At 55.0% G+C, this 27012-nt stretch overlaps 1 protein-coding gene across 1 annotated transcript; it reads left to right on the top strand.

The window, feature by feature from the left end:
- Nucleotides 1-321: 321 nt before the first annotated feature.
- GYS1 (glycogen synthase 1) lies at nt 322-25190 on the top strand. Its single transcript, XM_075536287.1, has 16 exons — nt 322-641; nt 2082-2263; nt 7022-7213; nt 8825-9013; nt 10065-10209; nt 11546-11663; nt 11953-12073; nt 15349-15455; nt 16404-16463; nt 16575-16653; nt 18055-18168; nt 19422-19548; nt 21798-21893; nt 22064-22227; nt 23551-23631; nt 23841-25190. Exons 1-16 carry the CDS (start codon nt 524-526, stop codon nt 24162-24164), a joined length of 2217 nt encoding a protein of 738 aa, XP_075392402.1. The 5' UTR covers nt 322-523; the 3' UTR covers nt 24165-25190.
- The last annotated feature ends 1822 nt before the right edge of the window (nt 25191-27012 follow it).

The raw sequence follows: 27012 nt of genomic DNA on the forward strand, positions 1-27012 counted from the left end.
CCACACGTCTCCCACGCTCCGGCGCCTCCCTTCCCACCCTCCTTTCTTCACCCCGCCCCTCCGCCCCTTCCGCCTCACTTTGGGGCGTCCAACTTCAGACAGACAGACCCGGCGGCCAATCGCCCCCGTTAGCCGCAGCGCTAAGCACCGCCCCCGGCGATGATGTCACGGCTAAGCCCGTGGAGGCCTCCAGCTAGCCAGACCGGGTCCACCAATGAGGAGACGCGGGAGCCCCGCCCCCGGACACGGGCCAATAGCGTGGCCCGGGGGCGGGCACCGCCTCCTGGCGGCCGCCAGCGTTCATTGCAGCGGAGCCCCTGTGCTCAGTGACGCTGCGGCCGCCGCCAACCTCGGTCCGAGCGTTGCGGCGCGAGGGGGTGCGGTCATGCAATAGGAAGCCAAAAGTATTGCAAGCTTCCCGTAGGACACCGGTTACCGGAGCCCTGCGTCCTGCTCGGTTCCTTTCTCGGACACCTCCGGGGCCCCCACCTGTGGCCCCCGGAGTCCCCTTCCCACGCGAGCTATGCCACTCAGCCGCAGTTTGTCCATGTCCTCCCTGCCAGGACTGGAGGATTGGGAGGATGAGTTTGACCTGGAGAACACGGTGCTCTTCGAAGTGGCCTGGGAGGTGGCCAACAAGGGTGAGCGCACCCGGCTCCAGGGAGGTGGGGGGAGGGGGCCCCTCCACGGGAAGAGCAGCCGCGAATGGGGGCCGGAGTTAGGGGTGACGTGACTCCCGGGTACTGGGCAAGGATCCTTTGACTCCTGTGCCCTTGGGGAAAGGCTGGGGTGTTCCTCCTGGGCCTTGGGAGGAGAGTTGGTTCGCTTGATTGCTAGATGCGAAGAGGCTGTAGGACCAAGCCTCTAGGTTTCGAAAGGGTTGGGTCTGAGAGACCTGAACGGGGATGGGGAGTCGGGTGGGAAAGGGACTTGTGAGTGGGGGGGGGCGTTTCAGACCCCCTGAGTACCAGAAGGGGAGGGACTGAGCTGTGTAGCTGGGAAGGTGCCTGAATTTTGGCGGACGCATCTGGGGAATTGGCCGCTTGAGAACCGAGTCGCCAAGTTCTCACGTCCAAGGGTGGGAGAGTGGTGGGGGCCTGGGGTCCAGTGCAGAGGGTTCTTGGGAGTAGTGAGGCCTGGGGCCTGGGCACATGCGTACTGCCACTGGGGGCGGTGGGGAAGTCCTAAGTTGGGCAGGGGCTGGGCCCTGGGATGGGAGTGGCTGGGGGCTTGGATTTCTCCATCCAGAGCTTCTTGGGTGTGGAGAAAGCTGGGGCTGGAGTCTTAGGAACTGGGAGGGCAGGCTCCTCCAAATTGAGGAGGGGGCTGCCTAGGTCTTGAGGGACTGAGGGGTCTCCCACCATGGGAGGGATCCGGGGAACACGGAGTCCGAGGCTGCCAGGTCTCTGGGTCTGGGATGAAGTCAGGGCCAAGGGCTAGACCTTCGGTGCCTGGATCCCCAGTGGGGGAAAGGAGACTGGGAGACAGGTCACACTAGCTCCCTAGCGGGTGGGGTGTGACAATTCATGCTTCTCTTGGACTGATGAGCCCGGAAGAGGGACTCTCCCTGGAGCGTCCTGAGAATTTAAACCCAGTTCCTGACCTGGGAGTTCCAAAAAACCCACATCCTGGAGGCCTTCAGATCCCTGAAGTCCTAACACCTGGAGATGCAAGAGGCTAGGCCCTTATCTCCATCATCCCTAGGACTTTAGAGCCCAGGCTCCCAGCCCCACCCTCCCTCACACCTGGTAGTTCAGGCTCCCCTCTCCGCCCCAGAAGTCCTCTCAAAGCCAGGAAAACCCTCCTTCCTCCACCTCAGTAGCCAGCCCCTTCTTTTCAGAACTGGGAGTTCCTTTGGGTCTCCAGCCCCCCCTCTGGACCCCCAAACCCCTTCCTCCATAAAACCCAGGAGTCAGTGCCCCCCCAACCCGGGCTCTTCCTTCCTCTGACCCAGGAATCTGGCCTTCCAGTCTCCTCTTCTCTGGCCCCCGGGGTGCAGGTCCTCCCCCCTCCCCCATGTCCCCATACCCCACTCTGTCCCGGGTGGGCTGGCGCCTGCCCTCACAGTCTTGGACCCACAGTGGGTGGCATCTACACGGTGCTGCAGACGAAGGCCAAGGTGACAGGGGATGAATGGGGTGACAACTACTTCCTGGTGGGGCCGTACACCGAGCAGGGAGTGAGGACCCAGGTGGAGCTGCTCGAACCCCCCACCCCGGCCCTGAAGAGGACCCTGGATTCCATGAACAGCAAAGGCTGCAAGGTGGGCCATGGTCTCTCCGAGAAGGGTGGGGGGGGGAGGTTGGGTTGGGGGGGTGGGGGGGAGGTTGGGTTGGGGGGGTTGGGTGGTGGCCCCCCCAGTCAGGGAGAGGGGTATGCAGGGATCAGAGAAGGGGCAGGGCTTAGACAGCACCAAGGAGGGAGGGACAGGGGCCCAGGATGAGCCGGAATGTTCCCAGGCAGGTTGATGGACAGGCAGGTACAGGAACACCCGAGGGACTGTGGGTACTGGACAGACTGAGAGATGCAGCCAAGAGGCCATGATGTCAGAGGGGGAGAGAGTGCGAGCGAGTCCTTCCTGGACAGCCAGAGGCCACCGACATCAGACAGGTGGACAGGAGCCTCGATCTTGGAGCCTGAAGTTCCAATTCCGCTCTTCTGCTACCTGACCATGAACGTGGCTAATGGCCCTGCCAGGGGCATCTACTTCAGAGGCCCGCTGGGAGGGTGACCGAACCTCATAAAGAGCCAAATTGCTGGCACCACATTTGAGGTCCCGTGAGCTTTTATTACCCTGGCTATTATCATTAGGCGGCCCAGGGGTGGGGTGGGGGGGTGCTGTGGGCTGCTAACTGCAAGGTCATGAGTTCCAACCCAGGAGCTGCCTCCAGGGCATACAATGAAACTCTGCTCCAGGGCAGATTTTACCGCCCCAGAACGCTTATCTAGGAGACTAGCAGTTGGAATGGACTTCCTGGAAGTGGGTATTTTTATTGCTAGCAGTACCAGCAGCAGCAACCTCTCTGTAAACAACCAAGCTGGCAAGCTGGGATGGACGGATGGACAGAAGCCAGGGCGTCCCAAGAAGTGATGGCAGGGCCCCTGGGGCTAGAGTAAGCAGTTGAGAAGATGTTTGTTTTCAGAGACAGTCTCCGATCTTCAAGGAGCGGGAGAGGTAGGATGGACAGAGAGGTGACATCGGGGGTTCACGAGCACGAGGGGAGAGGCCCAGAACCCCAGCAGGGGTGTGTACTGTGGGATGCACCCAGAAAGAACGTTCCAGGACCGCCCCTGAGATAGGAGGACTAGACGGAGACACAGACCGGAACAGGGTCAGGGAGAGCCAAATACAGCCATGCCTCCCTTCATTCATCCCCATTCCCCAGTTTGGCACGGGGTTCCTGGTCCAATCAGCCCAGACTGCGTCCCTAAGGGACCCTAGGGCAGCCCCATCCCTCTTCCAGGGCAGCTGCTTTCCACGTGCTGGGGGCCTAAGAATAGACACCCCCCTACCGCACCCCAGACTCCACCCCCTCTGCCCAGGAAAAGAACCAACAGCTGGAAGGGGGAGGGGCCCTGGGGTCAGGCTACCCCCCCCCCCAGGAGGCAGGGAAAGGCCAGGTTCTGGAGGAGTGTGACCTATACGTGGCAGCAGGCCCAAAGCAAAGGCCACCATGGTCTCAGGAGGGAAGCGGCAGGCCGGGGACGAGTGGCAGGGCTTGAGATGAGATGACCAGGATTAGAAACCTGGCAGGAAGACACCCACAGCCCTGGGCCACAAACTGGCCACTTCAGGCTCATTATAATGGCCGGAGGTAGCAAAATGGGCCTGTGTGTGGGAAGAAGCAGAAGGTGAGTCATAGCTGATCAAGGCTGCTGGGGGTGGGCAAAGGAAATGTGGCCGCAAGGACGGTACAGGAGAAGACACTAGTAACAGAATTGACGGTGGGTGGGAGGGGGGGACAGGGCAGAACTGTTGCTGAGCATTTCTGAGACTGTCTTTTTTTCTTCTTTTTAATTTATTGGGGACTCTTACATCTCTTATCACAATCCGTACATTCCTCCAGTGTGTCAAGCACATTTGCACATATGCCGCCATCATCATTTTCAAAGCATTCTCTTCCTACCTGAGCCCCTGATATCAGCTCCCCATTTCTTGCCCCTCCCTCCCTGCCCCACCCTGCCTTATGAACCCTTGATAAGTTATAGATTATTATTTCCATATTTTACATTGTCCTCTGTCATCCACTTTTGCATTATTCATTCCCCTGGGAGGGGGTTATAGTTGATCCTTGTGATTGATTCCCCTTTTTGACCCCCACCCTCCCTTAATTCTGCTGGTATCTCTACTCTCATTGGCCCTGAGGGTTTATCTATCCTGGATTCCCTGTGTTTCCGCCTCTTATCTGTAGCAGTGTGCATGTTCTGGTCTAATCCCGATTTGTAAGGTAGAATTGAGGTCATGATAGTGCGTGAAGGAAACACCAAAGAACTAGAGGAAAGTTGTGTTTCAGCAGTGCTATACTGCACCCTGGCTGGCTCATCTCCTCTCTGTGACCTCTCTGTGAGGGGATGTCCAATTGTCTACAGATGGGCATTGGGTCTCCACTCCCTCCACCTCCCCATTCACCTTGGGTTTGGATTTGTTCTGCATCTTGGATGCCTGATACCTGATCCCATTGACACTTCATGATCACACAGGCTGGTGTGCTTCTTCCATGTGGGCTTTGTTGCTTCTGAGTTAGATGACTGCTTGTTTATCTTCAAGCTTTTAAGACCCCAGATGCTATATCTTTTCATAGCCGGGCATCAGCTTTCTTCACCACATTTGCTTCTACACCCATTTTGTCTTTAGCCATCATGTTGGGAAGGTGAGCATCATGGAATGCCGGATTGTTAGAACAAAGTGTTCTTGTGTTGAGGGAGTAATTGAGTCAAGGCCCAATGTCCATCTGCAACCTTAATTCTTAACATATAGATATAAGTACATAGTTCTATTCCCCCCTCATTATAGATGCATTTATGTATGTACATACCTGTATTTCGGCCTCTATAAATGTCCCTTGCCTCCTGGTTCTTTCCTCTATTTCCTTTTACTTTCCTCTAGTTCCACCATCATGTTTGACCTTCATTCAGGTTTAGTAATTCCTCGCTGCTACGTTGCCTTTGATTAAGCCCCACTAGGCATTCTACAACCTTCCTTCCATTGATGGTAGTTCACTTGTCATTCCCTTGTTCCTGGGTTGGTTAGTTAACCCCCTTTTCCTTTCTCTCACCTCCCCTTCTCCCGTATCCCCCCAGAGCCATTGCTCTTGTTCTTTTTCATCTCAGAATTGTTTATCCGCCTATCTTATCCAGATAGACATGCAGAGACGTTAATAAGCGCAAAAACCAGGCACAGCCAAATAAAACAACAAAGGAAGTCAAAACCAACAAACCAATAACCACAACCAAAAAAAAATAACAATGACAAAAAGAAAGCCACTAGAACGATGTCCTAAGCTAAATAATTAATTCCCCTTTTGCCAGGAAAGTCATTTGGAAATTGATTTTTAAATGACAAATAATTAAGCCTCCTTAAAAAAAAAGCCACTTACAAAAATGGAAGAGCCTATAAATAGTCCAAGGGACTGTTAGTCTTTATGTGAGCAAACAGCCTCATCTTTCTGCCACAAAACGGATGGTGGTCTCGAACTGCTGACCTTGCGGTTGGCAGCCCAATGCAGAACCACACAGCATCTACTCCAGAGCAAGTCAAACCGTTTTCACTGCCATCGAGTCGGTGCTCACAGAAGCAGAATAGACCTGCGCCCGGGGACTTCTGAGGCTGAGACTCTTCACAGCAATAGAAAGCCTCGCCTTTCGCTCCCGAGGAGCGGGTGGTGGTTTTGAACTGCCTGCCTTGTGCCCAGCAGCCCACTGCATAGGCCAAGCACCAAACCAGGGCTTCATCATTCAAGAGGTAGGCAAGAGAAGTGCGGCAGCAAGCTGAGAAACTTGACAGTGGGTGGGAGAGATGGTGAATGAAAAACAAACCTGTGCCTCCTGAGTCTGCCCTTCTGGGGAGCCCTGGCCCCAGAGTAGAGCTCTATCCCTGGAGTTCCCAGTGGTTGCCTTTTTAGAGGTAGCTTGCCAGGCCTTTCTTCTGAGGACCCTCTACGGGGACTCAAACACCCAGCCTTCAGGAGACAATTATGCCCACCACCCCAGGGCTTTAGGAGAAACGATTTCCCCCTGGCATTAATCAATTCTGACTTACAGCCAACTCCATAGGCCAGGATAGAACTGCCCTGCTGGGTTTCTGAGGCTGTGTGTGCGTGTGTGTATACATATATATATGTGTGTGTGTGTATATATATTTCATATATATATAAAATATTAATTTATTGGAGGGCTCTTACAAATCTAATATCACAACCCATCATTCAGTAGTATCAAGCACACTTGTACATATCTTGCCATTGCCATTTCTAATCCATAGTCTTTCTATTTTGGTATCATCAGCTCTTTTTCCCTTCCCTCCCCCACCCTCGTGCATCCTTGATCAATTATATATCATTTATTGCTTGGGCTGTAAGTCTTGACAGGAGTAGAAAGCCCCATCTTTCTCCCGTGGAGCGGCTGGTGGTTTTGAACTGCTGGTCTCGCGGCTAGCAGTCCCACACGTAACCCACTGGTGCAGGAGAGCTCTTGGGGAGAGTTGGGGGTCAGGGCGACAGGACTTGGGAAAGAGGCTCCTGTGAAGAGAAACGGGTAGCCGGGAGAGAAGCAAAACCAAGAAGTGGGGAGGAGGTTGCTCCTGGGATGGGAAAGATTCCAGTGGGAAGCACTAGCAGCTAATAAGAGAAGTGAGGCAGGCGGGGAGAAATAGGGCCACAGCATCAGAAGTAGCAGCAGATATGGAAACAAAGGGAAAGACGGAGGCTGGCAGCAGGGGCAGACATCAGACAGCGCATGAGAGGGGCACACACATGGGTGGTCTGGAGTGACACAAGCCCTGAAACTCTGTGGGTCTCCCCAGGTTTATTTTGGACGCTGGCTGATCGAGGGGGGCCCCCTGGTGGTGCTCCTGGACGTGGGGGCCTCAGCCTGGGCGCTGGAACGCTGGAAGGGGGAGCTGTGGGACACCTGCAACATCGGGGTGCCCTGGTACGACCGGGAGGCCAACGACGCCGTCCTCTTTGGCTTCCTCACCACCTGGTTCCTGGGTGAGGTAGGCCCCACTGCCCATCCATCTCACGCCTTTCCATCTCTGCCCAGAAACGAAACTCCCATCAACCCCTGGGCCGGAGGTTGGTTGGGTGACCGTCCCTCCCCCAGGGCATTCTGGGAGTTGTAGGTCTGGTCATTTTAGGCTTAGCTTTGACCTTGGAGGGCATGGACATCCGGAAGACTAGCTTCTTTCCTCTGAGTTTGAAACCCCCCCACCCTCAACCTCATTCCCACCAGACTTCCAATTGTATGGATTCTTGAGCCTTTCGTGACCTTATAAGGATTACAGCTAAATACGACGAAAACCAAAATTCTCGCCACCGGCTGTGACATAATTCAACACAGCGTCACCAGACAACAGAGAGAAATGTCCGCGTGGTCAAGGACGCCCTTCGGCTTCGTTGGATCCACTGTCAACATCCGTGGCAGCAGCAGACAAGAAGTCAAACGACGGTAGTGCTTTGGACAGCTGATGCACAGACCGCTGTAAAATGGTTCTTTAAAACCAACCAACCAAAAAGCCAACGGATAACAGGAAAGAAGGAAGAACATGTTTAGAATGGATGGGAAAGTGTTTGCAGCTCTTCTTGGTGTGATGAAACTGCATTGTGAATTACGTGCCCAGAAAACTTTTGAGAGTGTGTGTGGGGGGCGGGGAGGGGGGGAACAATGGGTAAGGAAGACTGACGAAGAATCGAGGCTTTTGAATTAGGAGGTTGGTAAGGAATCATTAAATAGGCATATCATGGACTGTGGGGAAATTTCTTTGAAAATCTGTCTTGGAAGCTGTACCACCAGACAGCTCGTTAGAAGCAAGGAGACGGGCGACTTCCTCTCGGAATTTTGGATTATCGTGAAGGACCGGGTCATAAAATCGAGCGTCGGCGACAAGGCGACAAAGAAGACAGAAATGATTGGCCTTGACCCAGTGGCTGCAGCAGTGCACGGTCCCAGGACGACACACCGGAAGTCATGTGACAGCCGGCCGTGCTGCAGGGCATGCTGGGGGTTGTAGTTTGCGTGCACTGAGCTCAGAGGGGACTTCCGGGGGGGTCTGAAAACACCCCCCTCAGCCTCCAGTCCACGATTGGAATCCTTCCTCCCTTCTAGGGTGCGTAAAACAGCCTAGAAACTCCATCTGCCCGGATACGTTCCAATAAACGGAAGACAGACGGACATGCAGCCCGGGCCCTCGAAGTGGCCGCTCCTAGGGCATTCTGGGAGTTGTAGTCCTTTGCCCAGTGTTGCCTGCGCAGAGCAGGTCAATCTTGTTTCTCGATGCCGGCTGTCACAGAATTGTGCCCAGGACTTGGGGGGTGGGGTAGGGGGCTGTCGTCACCCAAAGGTCCGTCTTTCCCACGCAGACCTGCCTACCGGATCTTAGACGGCTTCCCCTAAAAGGAGCGCGAGGTCCCATCAGGTCAAGTGGGGGGGGGTGTCTCATCTAAGGGGGGCCTTACAGGGGTTCTATGGGGACCTCCTCGCAGTGGGCGGCTCCCCGCTCCACCTGGTAGCCCCGATGGGTGCACCTTTCTCCCCCGCTCTGTTGTCCGCGCTGGGGGTGGACAGCGTGCAGGGAGACACGGTGTCCCCCGTCCTCGTGTCCCCACAGTTCCTGGCTCAGAGTGACGAGGAGAAGCCGCACGTGGTTGCACACTTTCATGAGTGGCTGGCGGGCGTCGGGCTCTGCCTGTGCCGGGCGCGGCGGCTGCCCGTGGCTACCATCTTCACCACCCACGCCACGCTGCTGGGGCGTTACCTGTGTGCGGGCGCGGTGGACTTCTACAACAACCTGGAGAACGTGAGCTGGGAAGAGGAAGGCCGGGCTGTGGGTGGGGGGAAGTGGAGGTGAGACAGCAGCTAATGATTCCCACACACACTGGTAGGCCCAAGGGGGGCACGCTGTATCTCCTCCTGAGACCCCGGAGCCCTGACCCCCCCAGCCCTCCTCCCTCAGACCAGGAGTCCTGACCCCCAGCCCTCCTCCTCCCTCAGACCAGGAGTCCTGACCCCCAGCCCTCCTCCTCCTTCAGATCAGGAGTCCTGACCCCCAGCCCTCCTCCCTCAGACCAGGAGTCCTGACCCCCAGCCCCTCCTCCCTCAGACCAGGAGTCCTGACCCCCAGCCCTCCTTCTCCCTCAGACCAGGAGTCCTGACCCCCAGCCCTCATCCTCCCTCAGACCAGGAGTCCTGACCCCCAACCCTCCTCCCTCAGACCAGGAGTCCTGACCCCCAGCCCTCCTCCCTCAGACCAGGAGTCCTGACCCCCAGCCCTCCTCCTCCCTCAGACCAGGAGTCCTGACCCCCAGCCCTCCTCCTCCCTCAGACCAGGAGTCCTGACCCCCAGCCCTCCTCCTCCAGACCAGGAGTTCTGACCCCCCAACCCTTCTCCTTCTCCAGACCAGGAGTCCTGACCCCCAGCCCTCCTCCTCCCTCAGACCAGGAGTCCTGACCTCCAGCCCTCTTCCTCCCTCAGACCCAACAGTGAAAATCTCCAGGCCCAGGAGTCCAGGTCCCTAACCCCTTCTTTCCTCAGTCTCAGGAGTCCAGACACTACCACCCTGCCTCCTCCTCCCTCAGACTCCGCAATGCCAATCCCTAGCCCCTTCCTCCCTCAGATCCAAGAGTTCTGGTCCCTAACCCCACCTTCTGCACCAAACAGGAGTTCCAGCCTCCAGCCCTTTCCTCCCTTAGACCCAGGAGTTGTGGTCTCCTGTCCCCACTTGCTCCTTCAAATTCCGGAGACTCCTTGCCAGCTACTACCTTCTCTGGGACCCTGGAGTCTGCTGCCCTGCCCCTAGACTTCCCTTCCTCGGTCCCCCCAACCTGACCAGTGCTCCCTTCCCACCCAGTTCAACGTGGACAAAGAAGCAGGGGAGCGCCAGATCTATCACCGCTACTGCATGGAGAGGGCTGCTGCCCACTGTGCCCACGTCTTCACCACCGTGTCCCAGATCACCGCCATCGAGGCCCAGCACCTGCTCAAGAGGAAGCCAGGTAGGACCCAGACTAGGGTCCCCAGACAGGAGGGAGGTAGCCCACTGTCTCAGCGGAGACCATGGCCAGTTGAGCCAGCTCCAGGTCCCAACAGCTTTCGTGTAATAGAGGGCTGGGCTGCCCTGTTCAGCGTGGTCCTCTGGATGAGTCGTTGGTTGTATTGAGCTCTTTTGGCACCTCCTCTGTCCATCCTTCCCTTTGAGAGACTTCCTCTTTTTTATTTCCTTTTGGGGGGTGTTGGGGGGGGTGCAGAGGCTGACTCTGCTTTCATAAGCATGACGTCCTTCAGAGAATGTGCCCTTCCGGAGGAAGTAGCCAAAGTAAGCCAGACAATCCAACCATGTTTCTTCTGAGGAACATTCTGGCTTGACTTCCTGCCAGACTGGTGTGCTTGTTCTTCCGGCACCCCATGACGTAGTCCCTATTCTTCCCAAACCCTGGACTGCAAATGCGCCCCAAGTCCTTTCTCTGCCTTGATCCTTGACCAACCTTCACTGCCATTGAGGAGATTGAAAATGCCCTGGCCAGTACCAAGGCCACCCTCGATGTTTTTACCATAAGGAGTTCCGATACAACTTCCACACCCGGGGACAGGAAACAGACTGGTTATATACACAGAAAGCTGATGGGCGGGGCAGTTTCTCTGGTAACCATTTTACAAAATGGCATCTGTTGTCATCGGTCACTGTTGAGATCGATCTTTTGAAAAAGGGCATGGAGACTCAGGTGGACTCTTGTTTTTAACTACAGTTCCCAGAAGGCTCTAATGTTCCTGAGACTTTGCTTTAAGAGCTGATGGGAATTGTGGGTTTTTTGTTTGTTTTTTCATTGACGTCAAGAGAGGAAGCGACTGACTCCTTTGAAAGAGGCTTAGAGGCAGATGGTATATCCTGGGAGAAGCATGGTTTTAGAGATCTTTCATCGTCCCCCGCTCAGGATGGACTAGACCAGCGGTTCTCAACCTTCCTGATGCTGTACCCCTTTAATACAATTCCTCATGTGATGGTGACCCCCTAACCATAAAATTATGTTCGTTGCTACTTCATCACTGTCATTTTGCTACTGTGATGAATTGGGCGACCCCTGTGAAAGGGTCTTTCGACCCCCCCAAAGGGTCGTGACCCATAGGTTGAGACCCGCTGGAATAGAAGCATTGACATGGGTGGGTAGCGGGAGTCACAAAGAGGACCTGGCAGAAGAGTTTTAAAAACAAAGACGCTACAAGAGGAAGGTCTCCCCTCCCCACTCCCCATTCCCCCATTGATCCACTCAACCCCCTTGAGATGGATGAATAGATGGAGGAATGAAGCACGGGACCTTCCTCCCCGCACCCCAGATATCGTGACGCCCAACGGACTGAACGTGAAGAAATTCTCGGCCATGCACGAATTCCAGAACCTGCATGCCCAGAGCAAGGCTCGAATCCAGGAGTTTGTGCGCGGCCATTTCTATGGGTACGAAGGGGGCTGGGGGCCCAGCGTCCTGGGTCTGAGATGGGAGGGGCCTGGGAGAGAGCGGGGACCCAGCCTCCTAAGTTCTGGACTGACAGACCCCATGGGTTGGGTATTCAAGGAAACCACTTCCTTCTGAGAAAAGCACCAGACATCTCAACAGACACCACGATGTGTCTGCACCACGTCGGGGATGGTCTCTGCCCCCCAGTAACCTCCGGATTAGTACTTCTGAGACCCTGGGGCAGCAGGGGAGGTAACTGGGCCTCATTCTGCCTGGCTTCTTCTTCAGGCACCTGGACTTCAACTTGGACAAGACCTTGTACTTCTTCATCGCTGGTCGCTATGAGTTCTCCAACAAGGGGGCTGATGTCTTCCTGGAGGCCCTGGCCAGACTCAACTACCTGCTCAGAGTAAGTCACCCCCCCACACCAGCCAGGGGCTGCCAGGAGGGCAGGAGGTGCCTGATGTAACAGGGTGGGGAGAGAAGTCTCAGAGAGAGGGTGGCAGGTAGTGTCAGGAATTAGCGTAAACTGGTGGCGGAGGAAGAACCAGGATCCACCCTCCACCAGTTCCTGTGAGGTGGAGGTCGGCCGGCCAGCCAGCTGTCCACTCCGCCACGGCTTTGTCACTTCTGGCACCAGCCGCTGTCAGCACTGTCTCCTCTTGGGCTGAGCCCCCCGTGGCCCTTTGTCACAGACTGCACAGAAGTAGGGTGTGCGTACAGACCCTGCGGGGAGAGGCTGGTGTGAGAACGCTAGAGGTGGGGAGAGGAGGGAGGAAGGGGGAACCGATCGCAATGATTGACACATAACCACACCCACACACACCCTCAGGGGGACAGCCCACAGAAACCGTGGGGCTACATATGTAAGCTATGAATGTAGTAATAATTTATGCGCGCCCTTGGGCAGCACATCGACTCAAAATAATCATTTATAATTCAGCGAGGAGTCACGAGCGGTGGGGGCAAAGAGGAGCTGACCCCAAGGGCTCCATAGAACGGAAGTGTTTAGGGAAGAATGTGGCAACCTCTGTACAAGTAGGCTTGATACAGAAAAATAAATCGAGGAGCTTCCCTCCCCGCTTTGTGGAAGCTTGCTGCAACGTTTTGTGTGAGTGAGAGTTGCTTGTTCCACTGTCCGGGCCTGTTTCGCTTTGCTTTTGTGAGTCGATGAGTCATTGGTTGGCTCGCCCCGAGAGGTGTTTCTGGGCTTTCCGTTTCTTCTTCCTTTATTTATTGCTGCAGTATCAAGTTACGCATTTGTGACCTACACAGGTAGTCCTCAGTCTCCATTTCTTCTTGAGTTGGTTTTGGCAAACCATCTTTCTGGGAATCGGTCCCTCTTGTTTTAGGTTTTCCTAGGCAGCCCATAAAGTTGTTTATAGTCTTAAGGATCACTATGTTAGAAGCTCTGCGGAACCCAAGGCAACCATGCCTTCTGTTCATTCTTATCTCACATACGCCCTCTCCCCAGATCAGAGTCACTGGGGGTATCGTTTGTGCAAGAGAAACGGCTTTTGGTTTTATCATTCCTCAATCACGTTGATTAAGTTCTCTTTTTCCGCCCCCTCAGAGGAGCTAGCTTTCTGCAGCTCCTGATTCTTCTCTCTCCATTTCCTCCGCCGAATCAGATGGTCTCTTGGGCGGACTCACATTGGCCTCCCGCATCCGTTCAGCAGGCTCGGCCATGTCTGTGTCGACCCGGAGCTGTTGGCTGTGGGCCCTGTCCCTGCAGGGGCGTGTGTCAATACGAGTGACCTTTGATGCTATCAGTTTCTTGTGTCCCTTCCAGGGCCTTCCTTTGCCACTGGTTGTGGTTGGAAGGGGGCCAGCCCCCCACTACTAATCACGGGTTCAATAGGCACAATTGTACGGTTGAGGGGTGTGTGTGTGTGTATATATATATATATATATATATATTATCAATAAAGTCATCAAGAACATGAGAGAGAGAAATAATGGAGTCAGACCATTTCACGGTAGCATGCTCACCTCTTGGATGGCCATGATCTTACCAGCCAGGTACACGCACAGCGTGGGCAGAGGCGAGGTGGGGTGTAGACCGGGCAGGAGGCTAGAGGACCCCGCTTATTGCTAACCACGGGTTATATCTCCTTCAGAGGGTTTGATTACAGGTAACCACACGTCACAGGAAGGGGCAGTACAATAGGCATACACATCACAGGAAGGGGATGTACAATGGACGTAGGTGTAACAGGAAGGGGATGAGCTAGGGCTGTACACGTGACAGGAAGGGGAGGAACTAGAGGTACACCTGTGATAAGAAGAGCAGACCCTAGATTCATGGTGGCGGCCTAACCTTGGTCTTCCTTGGGCAGGTTTGACCTCTCTGGGGTCTCCTGCAAGGAAACAGACAACTACTACCCTTATCAGAAGGGAGTGGGCCCTACTTGTGGAATAAACAGCGGTGTCTGCTTGCTCTAGATGGCTGATAGCTCTTGGGGAGAATGACCCCTGATCTAGTATAGTCATTCGCAAGCATGTATGTTAGGCATATATGTCGGGGAGACAACTTGGGAGAAATCCTTCCGTTTCCCACAACCGGTCCTGTTGGTTGCCGCCCCATCCCCACACCCCTCGTTGAAGAGTGCCTTTCCCAGTGGGTTATACGCCGGGCCCCTAATCACAAGGCCAGCAGTTTGAAACCACCAGCCGCTCTGCGAGAGAAAGAAGAGGCTTTCTACTCCCAGGAAGAATGACAGTCTCAGAAACCCACAGGGGTAGTTCTACCCCGTCCTATAGGGTCGTGATGAGTTGGCGTGGACTCCTTGGCTGGGAGTTGGTTGTTGCTTGTTTGTTTGTTTGGTGTAGTGGGTACCCATTGGGCTGCTCCCTGCAAGGTCAGCAGTTTGAAACCACCAGCAAGCAGTCCCTCCATGGGAGAAAGACAAGGCTTTCTACTCCTGTAGAGAGTGGCCATCAGAAACCCACACGGGCCGTTCTGCTTTGTCCTAGAGGGTGGCTGTGATTCAGGACAGACTGCATGGCAGTGAGTTCTTTACTTAGTGATTTACCCCTCCCCCACCCCACCTGCACCGCCTGGTATCCACCCAGAAACGTTTTTTTCTCCCTGTAAGATGGTTTCCTGACTTTTTTTTTTTTTAATTTTTAAAAAAAAATTTTTTTTTTTTTTTAATATTTGATTTCCTGACTCTTCCCAAGTGTGGTCTCATGCCACAGGCGTCCTTTGGCAGATGGACCCATTGTCCCCTGCGTGATGCCCTCCTCCAGGGTCATCTGCGTCCCAAGGGGTTTTTATGGATCCGTCTGTCCTTCTTGTCGGATATTCCACTGTGTGTGTACGCGCGTGCCATAGTCTGTGTGTCCTCACAGCCAGCGGCGGGCACCCTGTGCGTGCATATCCCATCTTATTCTCTGGGGACTCGGACACTAATTCTTAGGCCCCCTGCATGTGCACAGTGCATGGCAGGAGATGACAGAGACCAGGAGGGGCGAGGAAGGATATTCATGGGGCAGGATGGCACAAAGACCCGGGGGAAGCCCGGTGTCCCACTGTGGGAGGAAGACATAAATAACCGTGATGCTGCTGTCCCAGAATTGTTCATGGGAATTTTCATGGGAAGAGGCCCAGCCAGGGAAGGAGTACGTGGGCTTCCCCACCGTCCCCCATGATGCTGACCTTCCTCTGCCCCCACGCCCCAGGTGAACGGCAGTGAGCAGACGGTGGTCACCTTCTTCATCATGCCCGCTCGGACCAACAATTTCAACGTGGAGACCCTCAAGGGCCAGGCCGTCCGCAAGCAGCTTTGGTCAGTAGCCCTCCGCAGCCCAGGATTCCAGCCCAGCTCCCCCTCTGCCCTGCCGCCTGTGCCCAAGGTCACACCTGGTGTCACTGATCATCTTTCACGTGACAATCCTGCCCCCACTAAGTGACAGCACGGCGCCCCTTGCTGTCCACACCTGCAGGAGGGGAAGGAGCTCATTGAGAAATCACTGGGGGGGGGGGGTGGGCAGAGCGGAGGACTGTGCCCTCTGATCGCAAGCTGGGCGAGATCTCACACATGACACCTACTCCCTCCTGCACCGTCCGGTGACTACCAGTCGTTGGGCAAGGCAGTGGGGTGGCACTGGGGTACCAGTCCCATTCTCCCTGCGCGAGACCTGGGTTCAGTTCCTGGCCAGTGCAATAGCATGACCACCTGTTGGAAAAACAGCAAGGAGACACGAGTAGCCAGAGCCGAACCAGCCAAGGAAGAGATTGGGTGGGAAAGGAGGCCAGAGCCTCGGGGGGGGGGGGTGTCACACGCAGAGCAGTGGCCACGGGGACCTAAGGTGATGTTCTTCAGCCAGCCTCACCCAGATGTCTCCCAGAACTTTCTCTGCCCTTTTTCACCCCCTACAGGGGGCTTAGCCTCAGCACCGCCTGGGCTACTGCGGGGGCCTAAGAATAGCTGACATTTCTGGAAAGCATGCGGTGTGCTTGCCACCGTGTCCTTTCCATCCCGGCCACAAACCTCTGAGGTCGATTTCTAATTTTTACTGGTCCCTGTCTGCCGGATGAGTCATTGGAGTCAGAGAGGGACAGCCATCTGACCCCTCTGGGGGCTGGACCCTAGTGGGGATTGGGGTGAGGGTCGAGGGTCAGGAGATCTCTGTTCTCTAGGTCTGGGCTTCCCCGCTCAGGCGTGGGTTTTCCCCCAGTGCTCAACGGCAGGTGGTTGTCTGGGTGGGTGACGCTGTGGTTCTGTTCCTCCCAGGGACACGGCCAACACAGTGAAGGAGAAATTCGGGAGGAAACTTTATGAGTCCTTGCTGGTGTGAGTGACCCCCTACCCCCGCCTTCAGCCCAGTGCTCACTTGGGACCCACCCCCACCCCCACTCCTCTCCTCACCTTACTCCAAGATGCATTCCCCAACCCGCGCTGCAGGGGGAGCCTCCCGGACATGAGCAAGATGTTGGACAAGGAGGACTTCACCATCATGAAGAGAGCCATCTTCGCCACGCAGGTAGAGTGGAGACCACGCAGTGGAGAGATGGCAGGCAGTTCCGAGGCGGCCTTTGTCCCCAGAAGCCCCTCGGAGCACTGCTTAATTGGGCGGCCCTGATTGGAGGGTCAATATAAAGCCACGGGAAAGGTGGGAGCTGACTTTGGTAGACCTTCCGATTGATTCCCAAAACCCCTGGGGGAAGCCTGCGTTCTGGGGTTCGTTTGATCACAGAGCCCACTAGGAGTGTTTTGTTTCGGGTTCTCTGGGTCCCTGGGATCAGTGGACTAAAGGGGACAGGCCTTTCAAGGAAGTTAGGACAGACACAAAAGGAGAACTGTAATTCCCAGCTGCCTTTGGGCCTTGCGGCCTACCAGTTTCAGAGACCGCTGCCCTGGGAGACTTCTGGGAGTTGGAGTTTTGTTGCACCAGTGTTCTTTGGAAACAAGAACATCGAAAAATCCATGCAACCTTTGGTGTTTCCTACCCCGTTGGCTGCCTTAACCACAGACAACCGTGAGGGTGATGGTTCTTTAAATCCTAGGAATTGAGTGGATGGAAAACTCTAGAGAGAAAACTCCACCCAAGCCACACAGTTAGAAGGACAAAGCCCAGCAGCCACTGGGAGCCGCCCTCCTTACCCCAGAGGCTTCTGGGAGTAGGATTCTTTAACGCTTGATGGTTGAGGGCCTGTCATTCCTGTGGTCAGGGCTGTTGAGCCAGTGGCTGGAGAATGGAAACCCGGAGACACAAGCAAGGTGTAAAAAGAATTCATTCCTACCTGAAAGGTTGAAGGTTTGGGTCCACTGGTGATCTCTTTCAAAGAAACCAGCCATTGGAAACCGTGTGGGTTTCCTATCTCAAGCCCCTTGGATTTCCTATCTCAAGCTCTGCCTGGCTTCAAAAACTCTTGGGATGGGGGTAATGGGAATTACAGAATTGAGACTATGGAAAAGCAGGAATTGCCGAGAACCAGGGTTCTCATAAGAAAACTACAACTCCCAGAAGTCTCAGGAACTTGCTGCCATGGTGGCAGCCTTGGCCCCATGGAATTCTAGGAGTTGTAGTTCTTTTTCCTCTTTCTAATGACAGAACTGAGAGGACAGAATTAAGTAGTTAGAACTCCCACCGCCAGGGTGGGGGGGTCTGCTAATACTACAACTTTGTCTCAAAGCTCTAGGAATCCCTCCCCTTCTTTTAGGACCTTAGGTCAGTAATGGACTGAGGTTAAAAAGCCAAAACAAAACTTCCTACAGATGTGCCAAGGAAACTACAACTCCCATCAACCCGTTGATCTTACTGCCCATGGTGGGAATGGTGGTCCTCTTGGACTCCTGGCCTCCAACCTAGTCAGCCAGTTCATGGGGGGTAGGGAGCCCTCTGTCCCTTCCCTAACATTCACCTCCCCTGCGGCCCCCACAGAGGCAGTCCTTCCCCCCAGTGTGTACCCACAACATGCTGGATGACTCATCGGACCCTATCCTGACTACCATCCGCCGAATCGGCCTCTTCAATAGCAGTGCCGACAGGGTCAAGGTAAGATCTCTCTGGCCAGGGGCCGGTTGGGCATGGCTGGAAGTGGCAGACAGCAGGCCTCAAACTCCCCACCCACCCCCCAGTTCATCAAGTGGTCTCTCTTCGCCGGGCACCACAGAAGGAGAAGAAGAGCTTCGAACGGGAAGAGGACCCAGAATGTGTGACGGTGCAGAGACCACCTTCTTTGCCAAGGAGACTAGAACGACTAGAGGGTGCCCGGCCCGGCCACCATTGTGGGACATTGTGAAAACAATTCCGCAGATGGCGTCTGATCAAAGGGGGGTGGAAATGTAGAACAGAGCTCCAAATTCTCCAGAACTGACTGCCTCAAGTGCATCTTTCCATTTTTAAATAAAAAATATCCCCGGACGTTGATTTAAAAACAAACAAAAACAGCCGGCCCTGTAGCTCATCTGGTAAGGAATGCCCACCTAGAACTGACAGTCTCTTAAAGTCAGTGGGATCCAATGGAGAGCAGAGCCTGAAAGACTGGCTGGGGAGCTTAGGGGGTGGAGCATCCATAGCAGTGACTGAGGACTGATGCCGGGAAGGAGGTGAGACTAGTTAGCCGTACAACACGGAGGCCCTCTGTGCTGACGGCCCAGGTGGAAGCCGGGATTTCAGTACATTTTGTTGGGTAGTCTTTTAGGGTATGGACAACGACATTTATTTGGCATCCAATTCTTTCCCTCCTTTTCTTTCTTTCACTTTTCAAAGCCGTGCGTATTCTGGGCTCCCTGGTAGTGACGGAGTGATGGACGCATTTGGTTCGAAACCACCGGCCACTCCCCGGGAGAAAGATGAGGCTTTCTATTCCCATCGAGGGTCAGGGAAACCCACAGAGGCAGCCCTGCCCTGCCCGATGAGAGCAAGGATAGACTCAGTGGCCGTGGGTTTGGTTTGTTTTTTTGTTTTTTTTCCTAATTAAAAGATCTTTTTACTGGGGGCTCTTACAACTCTTATAAGAATCCACATATATTTTAAAAAATCCATATATATGAAAAACAAACAAAAAAGGATCCATATATCAACTTGGTGTATAACCTCAACCCCACCAGCACCACCCACATTAAGTCCGATATACAAGGAAATAAATAAACCCTGGCTGTCTGAGGCACAGAGACTGGGGTTCAAAGCCCGGCCCTGCCCAGGCTGACTGACCGACCAAGTGAGCTTTGACAGGGATGCCAGCCTCTCGTAGGCTGTGCTGAGCCCTCCGAGCGGAGCGCTGAGCCTGTGTCTCTGCTCTCCAGGTGATTTTCCACCCCGAGTTCCTCTCCTCCACCAGCCCTCTGCTGCCAGTGGACTACGAGGAGTTTGTCCGAGGCTGCCATCTAGGGGTCTTCCCCTCTTACTACGAGCCTTGGGGCTACACGCCAGGTGAGTGAGGCCAGTGCCAGTGGGAGGTGGCTGGGAAGTGGGTGGAAGGGTGGGCAGCCACATGGGCTCAGCTCAGCTGAATCCCAGGCTCCTGTGCAAAATTGGAAGGTCAGCGGTTCGAACCCTCACCCAGCAGCTCCACGGGAGAAAGACCCGGCGGTCCGTTCCCATACAGATTTTGCCCACTGGTCCCTTCCAACTCATGGGAGTCCTGGAAGCACAGAGTCTCCAAGGCTGCCCGCATTCCCGAAACCAACTGCCACCTCTCGATCCTATGGGCTGCCGAGTGCCTTAGCTGCCACGGCACCACCCGGGCTCCTCATCTTCATTAGAACAGTCTGGAAAACCCGGTGGGGCACTTCTTTGTCACATGGGGTCATTGTGAGGCGGAAGTGGAATTGACAGGGGCAGTCAGCGACCGACTGACCATGGGCCCCTTGCTAAGTTGGTAGGAGGGAGCAGCGGTCCATGCCTGGGCCAGGAAGCTCCGGTGATGCTCAGCTAGCCCGGCGTCAGGTTAGGGTCCACGGCCGATTTTCCCCAAACCCATCCACAGGTGAACCTCTCCTTCCTGGGTGGTGCGCCACCACTTGCAAAAAAGTGGCGGGTTCGAATCCACCTGGGAAGATGGAACTGCTGGTGGTCTGTTTTGGGAAGGACACACACACACACACACACACACACACACCGCACACACACCCTGAGGTGGGGGCCCGGGTTTTGCCATTAGACACCCCCCCATCCGCTCAGGGCAACTCTACTTAGCTCTGCTCCCTCCCAGCAGTCAGATGCACAGTGGCATGCTGGGAAGTCACCCAGGGAGCCATTCCATGACCTCCGCTGTCCAGGGCCACGTGCTCAGAGTCCAGCCCGCCTCCCTTCACGTTTTCCTCGTTGGGGGCACGTTTTCCCAGTGCAATTCAGCCAACCCATCCTCACGTGTTTTATTGGGGGCTTGTACAGCTCTTATCACAATCCATGCATCCATTCTATCAAGCACATTTGTACATAGGTTGCCATCATCGTTTTCAAAACACTTCCTTTCTACTTGAGCCCTTGGTATCAGCTCTCATTTTTCACCTCCCTACCCCCTCCCACCCTCATGACTCCTTGATAAATTAAAATGATTAGTTTTCATATCTTTTTAATTTTAATTTTTTTCATATCTTTTAAAAAAATCATTTTATTGGGGCTCATACAACTCTTACCATAATCCATGCATAACATCAGTTGAGTAAAGCACCTTTATATATTCATTGCCCTCATCCTCAAAATTCACCTTCTGCTTGGGTTCCTGGAATCAGCTCATTTTCCTGTTTTCCCTCCCCCTTCCTCCCCGCTCCCCTGTTTTCATATCTTACACCACACCATCCACTGTCTCCCTTCACCCACGTCTCTGTCTCTGTTGTTCATCCCCCTGGGATGGGACTAGGGTTAGGATCATTGTGATCAGTCCCTCTTCGCCCCCCACCTTCCCCTACCCTCATGGTATCGATAGTCCCATTATTGCTCCTGAGGGGTTTATCTGCCCTGGATTCCGTGTGTCCTGAGCGCTCATCTGTACCAGTGTACATGCTCCGGTCTAGCCGGATGTGTCAGAGAGGACTGGGGTCATGATAGTGGGGTGGGGGTGGGGGTAACATTAAAGAACTAGAGGAATGATGTGTGTTTCCCTTGTGCTCCACTGTACCCTGGCTGATTTGTCCCCTAGCACTTTTTTTCAACCAAACTACTTTTCATCTGTTTGTAAACCGAAGTCGGTACCGTCCTGCTGCTGGCTGCTGCCCTGTCACTTACTAAGGCTGGGGAAGCCCCGGTAGGGGCACAGTGGGTACACATCGGGTTGCCAGCAAACCACAAGGTCATTCAAAACCACGAGCCGCTCTGCGGTGTTGCAGTCCCACAGAGGCAGTTCTAGCCTGTCCAATACGGGCACTCTGTAAACAGCCGGGATGGAGTTTTTATTAAGCCTAACGCCCTAGGGGAAGAAATCAAACCCCCAACCCGCCGCCGTGGTCTGCATGATGGTGACCCATAGGGACAGAGGTAGAACTGCCCGGCTGGGCTTCTGAAACTGTCCGTCTTCCACGGAGCCGACTGCCTTCCCCTCTCTCCACCGGCACCACCCGTGGGAATCAATCAGATCTTCCAGGCCACAGCCCAACCCCTGCTAACAGTCTGCCGCCTCCGGGTTGTCCTGGGGGTGGGGAAGGGAGAGCTAAGGGGGTCTCTCTCACTCCTCCCTGCAGCCGAGTGCACCGTCATGGGCATCCCCAGTATTTCCACCAACCTGTCCGGCTTTGGCTGCTTCATGGAAGAGCACATCGCTGACCCCTCAGCTTACGGTCAGTACCCCAGGCTTGGGAAAGGGCCACCCAGAGCTCAGACTCCAGGGGGTAAACTGGGGAGAAGAGGAGGGGAAGGCAGCCTGGATGCTCGGCCCTCTGGAAGAGCCAGCCCCCCCCTATCCCTGTCCATCCCCTCTGAGCATCCCCACCGGTCCCGGCCCCCGTAGGCATCTACATTCTGGACCGGCGCTTCCGCAGCTTGGACGATTCCTGCTCGCAGCTCACCTCCTTCCTCTACAGCTTCTGCCAGCAGAGCCGGCGGCAGCGCATCATCCAGCGGAATCGCACCGAGCGCCTCTCAGACCTGCTGGATTGGAAATACCTAGGCCGGGTAGGGCGCGCACCCTGCACCCCAGCGGCCCCGTTAAAAAGCGCATCACCCAGCTCCTGCAGGCAGACCTCCATTGGTTGGGGAGGCCTTCTCATTAGCGTACGGGGTGTGGCCAGAGATGGGGCCCTGGTTGCCAGGCTATTGGTGTACTGGGGTTTGATGCCACCAATCGCTCCCCAGGAGAAAGGCGTGGCCATCTGTCTCCGAAAAGATGACCCCTTTAGAAACCCTGTGGCCCTTCTGCTTTGTCCCATAGTTACTCTCAGTCAGAAGGGGCTCCAGGTTAGTGCGTTGGGTTTGGTGATACATGAGGTACTTTGGGAATTCCGTCTCTGCGAGGAGGCTCCTGCAGACGGCACCTGGTATGTAAATGAACAAGCCAACCCACCAAACCTACAGCCATGGGAGTGGATTCTCTCTTAGTGACCCTGCAGGACCCTGCAGAAAGGAGCTGGGTGACTCAGTGAGTTAGAGTATTGAACTTCTAATGGGCAAGGTCTGTAGTTCGAAACCACTCGCTTCTCCTCACCAGAAAGATGAGGCTATCTGCTCCAGTATAGGTTTACATCTCAGAAGCCCTTGGGGGCAGTTCTACTTTGTCTTCTAGGGTCGCTATGAGTCAGAATTGATTCATTGGCAGCGAGTTTTAATTTGGTAGAAGACCCCACCAATCTGCCCCTTCGGGTTTATTAGGCTGCCATCTTCACCAAAGTAGATTGTCCCGTTTTTCCCCCCCTCACCACAGGGCAAACTGGTGACTCACAGTGACTATAGGACAGGGCTGAACGGGCCCTGGGGGTTTCTGACAGGGTCATTCTTTTTTTTTACAGTCTTTGCCCTAATTATTTTTTTCTCTTTTCTTTTTTTACATTTTATTAGGGACTCATACAACTCTTATCACAATCCATACATATACATACATCAGTTATATAAAGCACATCCATACATTCCCTGCCCCAATCATTCTCAAGGCATTTAATCTCCACTTAAGCCCCTTGCATCAGGTCCTCTTTTTTTTCCCCCTCTCTCCCCTTTCCCCCCTCCCTCATGTGCCCTTGGGGTCATTCTTTATGGGAATAGAAATCCCCACCTTGTTCCCTTGGAGTGACTGGTGGTTAAGAGCTGCTGACCTTGCAGTCCAAGGGGTAACCAACCTCTAGCCACCAGGGTTCATCTGCATAAAGGTGGGGCCTGAGGTTATTTGCATAGGAGCAAACCAGAGGTGCAATCTAATCATCCGGGAAGAGGTGGAGCCAAGACCCCCTGGAAACGGGCCCCACGCCTCTCCTGAGCCCTCCTCTCCTTGTCTCCTCCCCCCCCAAGTACTATATGTCCGCACGCCATATGGCCCTGGCCAAAGCCTTCCCGGATCACTTCACCTACGAACCCCATGAGGCGGAAGCGGTGAGTGAACTCGGTTGCTGGGGGGGCTGGGAGCTCAAGGTCTGGGGTGAGAGGGGGACCCCCCCCCCATCTTGCAGTAGCGGTCTGGGGGCGTCATAGTGTTGGATGCCTGGGCAAGCCTCTCCGGCAGGGCCTCTTGGCTCACAGTGTGGTCTCTGTACACACACACACAACTATCCCGCCCCGGCCCCCTTACCTCCTGTGCGCAGGCCCAGGGCTACCGCTACCCACGGCCGGCCTCGGTGCCCCCGTCGCCCTCGCTGTCACGGCACTCCAGCCCCCACCAGAGTGAGGACGAAGAGGAGCCCCAGGAGGAGCCACCGGAAGAGGACGGCGAACGCTATGATGAGGACGTGGAGGCCGCCAAGGACCGGCGCAACATCCGCGCCCCGGAGTGGCCCCGCCGCGCCTCCTGCCCGGCCACCCCTGGGAGCAAGCGCAGCAGCTCGGTAGACACCGCGCCCTCCAGCTCGCTCAGCAGCCCCAGCGAGCCCCTCAGCCCTGCCAGCTCCCTGGGCGAGGAGCGCAATTAAGCCCGCCCTCCCACTTCACTCCCTCCCCCTGCCCCACACCTCCCAAGGGCTCCGCTCCCTGCCCCCGCATACACTCCAGCCCCTCCTGCCACCCACTAGGAGCCCCCACACTCCAGAGTGGACAACACCGTGCCTTTCTCGGGGTCCAGGTGCAGCCTCTGTGCCCTGGAGTCCCCCAGGCCTGGCCAGGGTCCCAGAGGCCAGGACCTGCCCCTTACCCCCGTGGGGCCCCCAGGTCCTGTTTGCCTTCCAGGCTGGGCTATCTAAAGCCCTTTGCAGCTTGTATATCGCCAGGCCTGGGAGGGAGGGAGGGGGCGCCGCGTGGTGTCCTGTGCATGGAACAATCAAGTCCTGAGCCTTTAGGCGACTAAATGGAATGCAGGTCCTCCGTTTCAACCCCCAAACCTGGGCTCCAGGAGGGGGTGCGCTCTGGTGTGTACTCCAACCCCGCCCAGGCTGTGTGCCCTGTTTGGCCTGGTAAGTGGTAAGGGGTGGGAAATCTCTTATATCCACTCCTGCGGGCCTGGACCAGTGCCCACCCAGCTCCCATCGCCCCCCCACTTTGGCGAGGCATGAAGTGCTGGAACCACATGGCTCTCCATTCTTCCTGGAGAGCCGAAGGACTTGATGTAGACCTTTTTTGGGACTAGGCCCTGCTCCCCACCCCACCCCCACTGCCCAGGGAAACTCCACCGATGCTAAAGCCCGAATGGCCAACTCCCACCATGAAACCACTGGGTTCTAGGTCCCGGCTGCTGAATCTAGAACCTTCACCACTATGCTGCATCCTGGTCCCCTGACCCTGATCTAGAAGGGAGCCCGCCACTGGGTTCCCACATTGACCTCATGGCTCTTAATACACAGGCGCTGCGCCCTGCCTCCTGGCTTCAGGAACAGGGAGGGGGGCCCTGGGATGTGTGCAGTGTCAGGCGCACTGCTCGGTTTATAATTGGGAGGAGGAGGGCAGAAGGGGTATGACTGGAGTGTGTCTAGAGATGAAAAAAGAAATACACCTATATTTAAGAATCTCAGGTCTGGTCCAACATGGAGGCGTGGCACCCCTTGACCCCTGCCTCTTCTTGGATTTTGATTACCTACCCACCTCAACCTGCTAAGTGGATAACTTCCAAATCTCAGAGGTTATTTCTTTGTCTTGCTTAGCTGGGAATTGACTCAAAATTGACAGAAATTTGGCTCTAGCTCTTAGACACGATTCACAGGAAGGAGGACCCCAAAGACTGCGCTTTCTATTTCAATTCAGTGCTTCCATAGCACGGTGCCTTCTGACTCGTCGCGACCCCACAGGACGGGGTAGACCTGTCCCAAGGTGTTTCCAAGGCTGTGAGTTTTACAGAAGCAGATCTCCCAAGGAGCCTCCAGGTGGGATCGAACCGCAGACCTTTGGATTATCACGCGCCGTGTGCACGTGTTCTGTGTATCCTATTGGATCCTGTGCAATTTAGAGCCTGCTTTCAGGGCTGTAAGGAGTCCCGCTGGCGTCGATTTCACATTGGGCTGCTGCCCGTATGATTGGCAGTTGGAATCCACCAGCCGCTGCGAAGAAGATAAGGCTTTCTGCTTCTGTAAAGAGTCACAGCCTGGGGAATCCGGAGGTGCAGTTCTGCTCTGCCAGGAGTTGAAGACCACCCCACCATTTTTTTAAGGACTGTAACTCCCATGCTCTCCACTAGATGGCTCTACGTTGAGGGGAAAACCTTTACCCTGGTCTCTAGTCTTCACTGGGCTTCCTGCGCAATTCTCTGGCTGGACTCCACCCTGTGTGGTCACCGGTCCCCCAAAACACATGCTTGACCACCAAAGCAGGAGTTTGTGCTGAGCTAGCAAAACAAAATGCCAGTCACTTCCTCCTTGACATGCCTCTTCCAGGAAAACAAAACAGGGAAGCGGTGGAGTCAGTGCTGATCAGTCCGTTTTGTAACTTCTCCAAAGGAAAGCTGGACCCCCTGTTTCATACCCCATCTCTGTACTGAGGCCTCCAGACCCCTGAACCCAGCACTTCTTGCGCATCACGCACCCCCAGCTGCACAGATCCGCTCTTTGAATAGCGCTTCCACCGAGGATGTGCCTAGTATTAGGCGTAGCACGGCTCAGAAAGCATGCGCCCTGGTCTACAGAGCGCACCAGGTTACGGTCAGCCTTCACAAGAGTCCCCGTCCAATAGCTAGCTAGTTGCTGTGGAAAGAGGTCCCACGGAGAGGTGGGCTATACCTTGAACGGCTAACCAGAATCAGGTTCGAACCCACCAGAAAATCTCCCCTAAAGATTTAAGTCGTGGAAACCCAGAGGGGCAGGTCTCTGTCCTGTAGGGTCTGTCCATTGGCAGTGAATTTTGTTCATGTTACGGCGTCAGTCCTGACTCCTCTGTGCTGGGTGGGCCAGCATCCTGCTCCACAGCATGCTTGGGGATTGTCATCTTTGGAGGGTAAATCACCAAGTGTCTTCCAAAGGTGGGGTAGGGGGCTGTTTTCAAAACCACCACCTTCTCTGAACTGTTAACTGCACCATAAAGCTCCCCAGCTAAGGGGGCTAGTTATTCCACCTACCTCTGAGAACCAGAGACAACTTTTGTGAGCTTGATGGCACCCCCCCCTCCTCACTATTGCAACACCTGTTTTGTGGTGACTTTTGCTCCCTGATGTAGTGGGTAACATTGGGCTGCATTTCAAGGTCATCATTCGGGCTTTTGGTCCCAGAAACTCAAAGGGGAGTTCTACCCTAGCCTTTAGAGGTGCAAGTTAGGACCCACCCCCCTTGATGGTCCTTTGTAAAGGTTCCCACCCCCTAGCACAAGGGAGCTTGCTTCCTGCTGCCACCGCAGGGGCTCAGT

The sequence above is a fragment of the Tenrec ecaudatus genome, chromosome 18 (assembly GCF_050624435.1).
Source record: "Tenrec ecaudatus isolate mTenEca1 chromosome 18, mTenEca1.hap1, whole genome shotgun sequence".
NCBI lineage: Eukaryota > Metazoa > Chordata > Mammalia > Afrosoricida > Tenrecidae > Tenrec > Tenrec ecaudatus.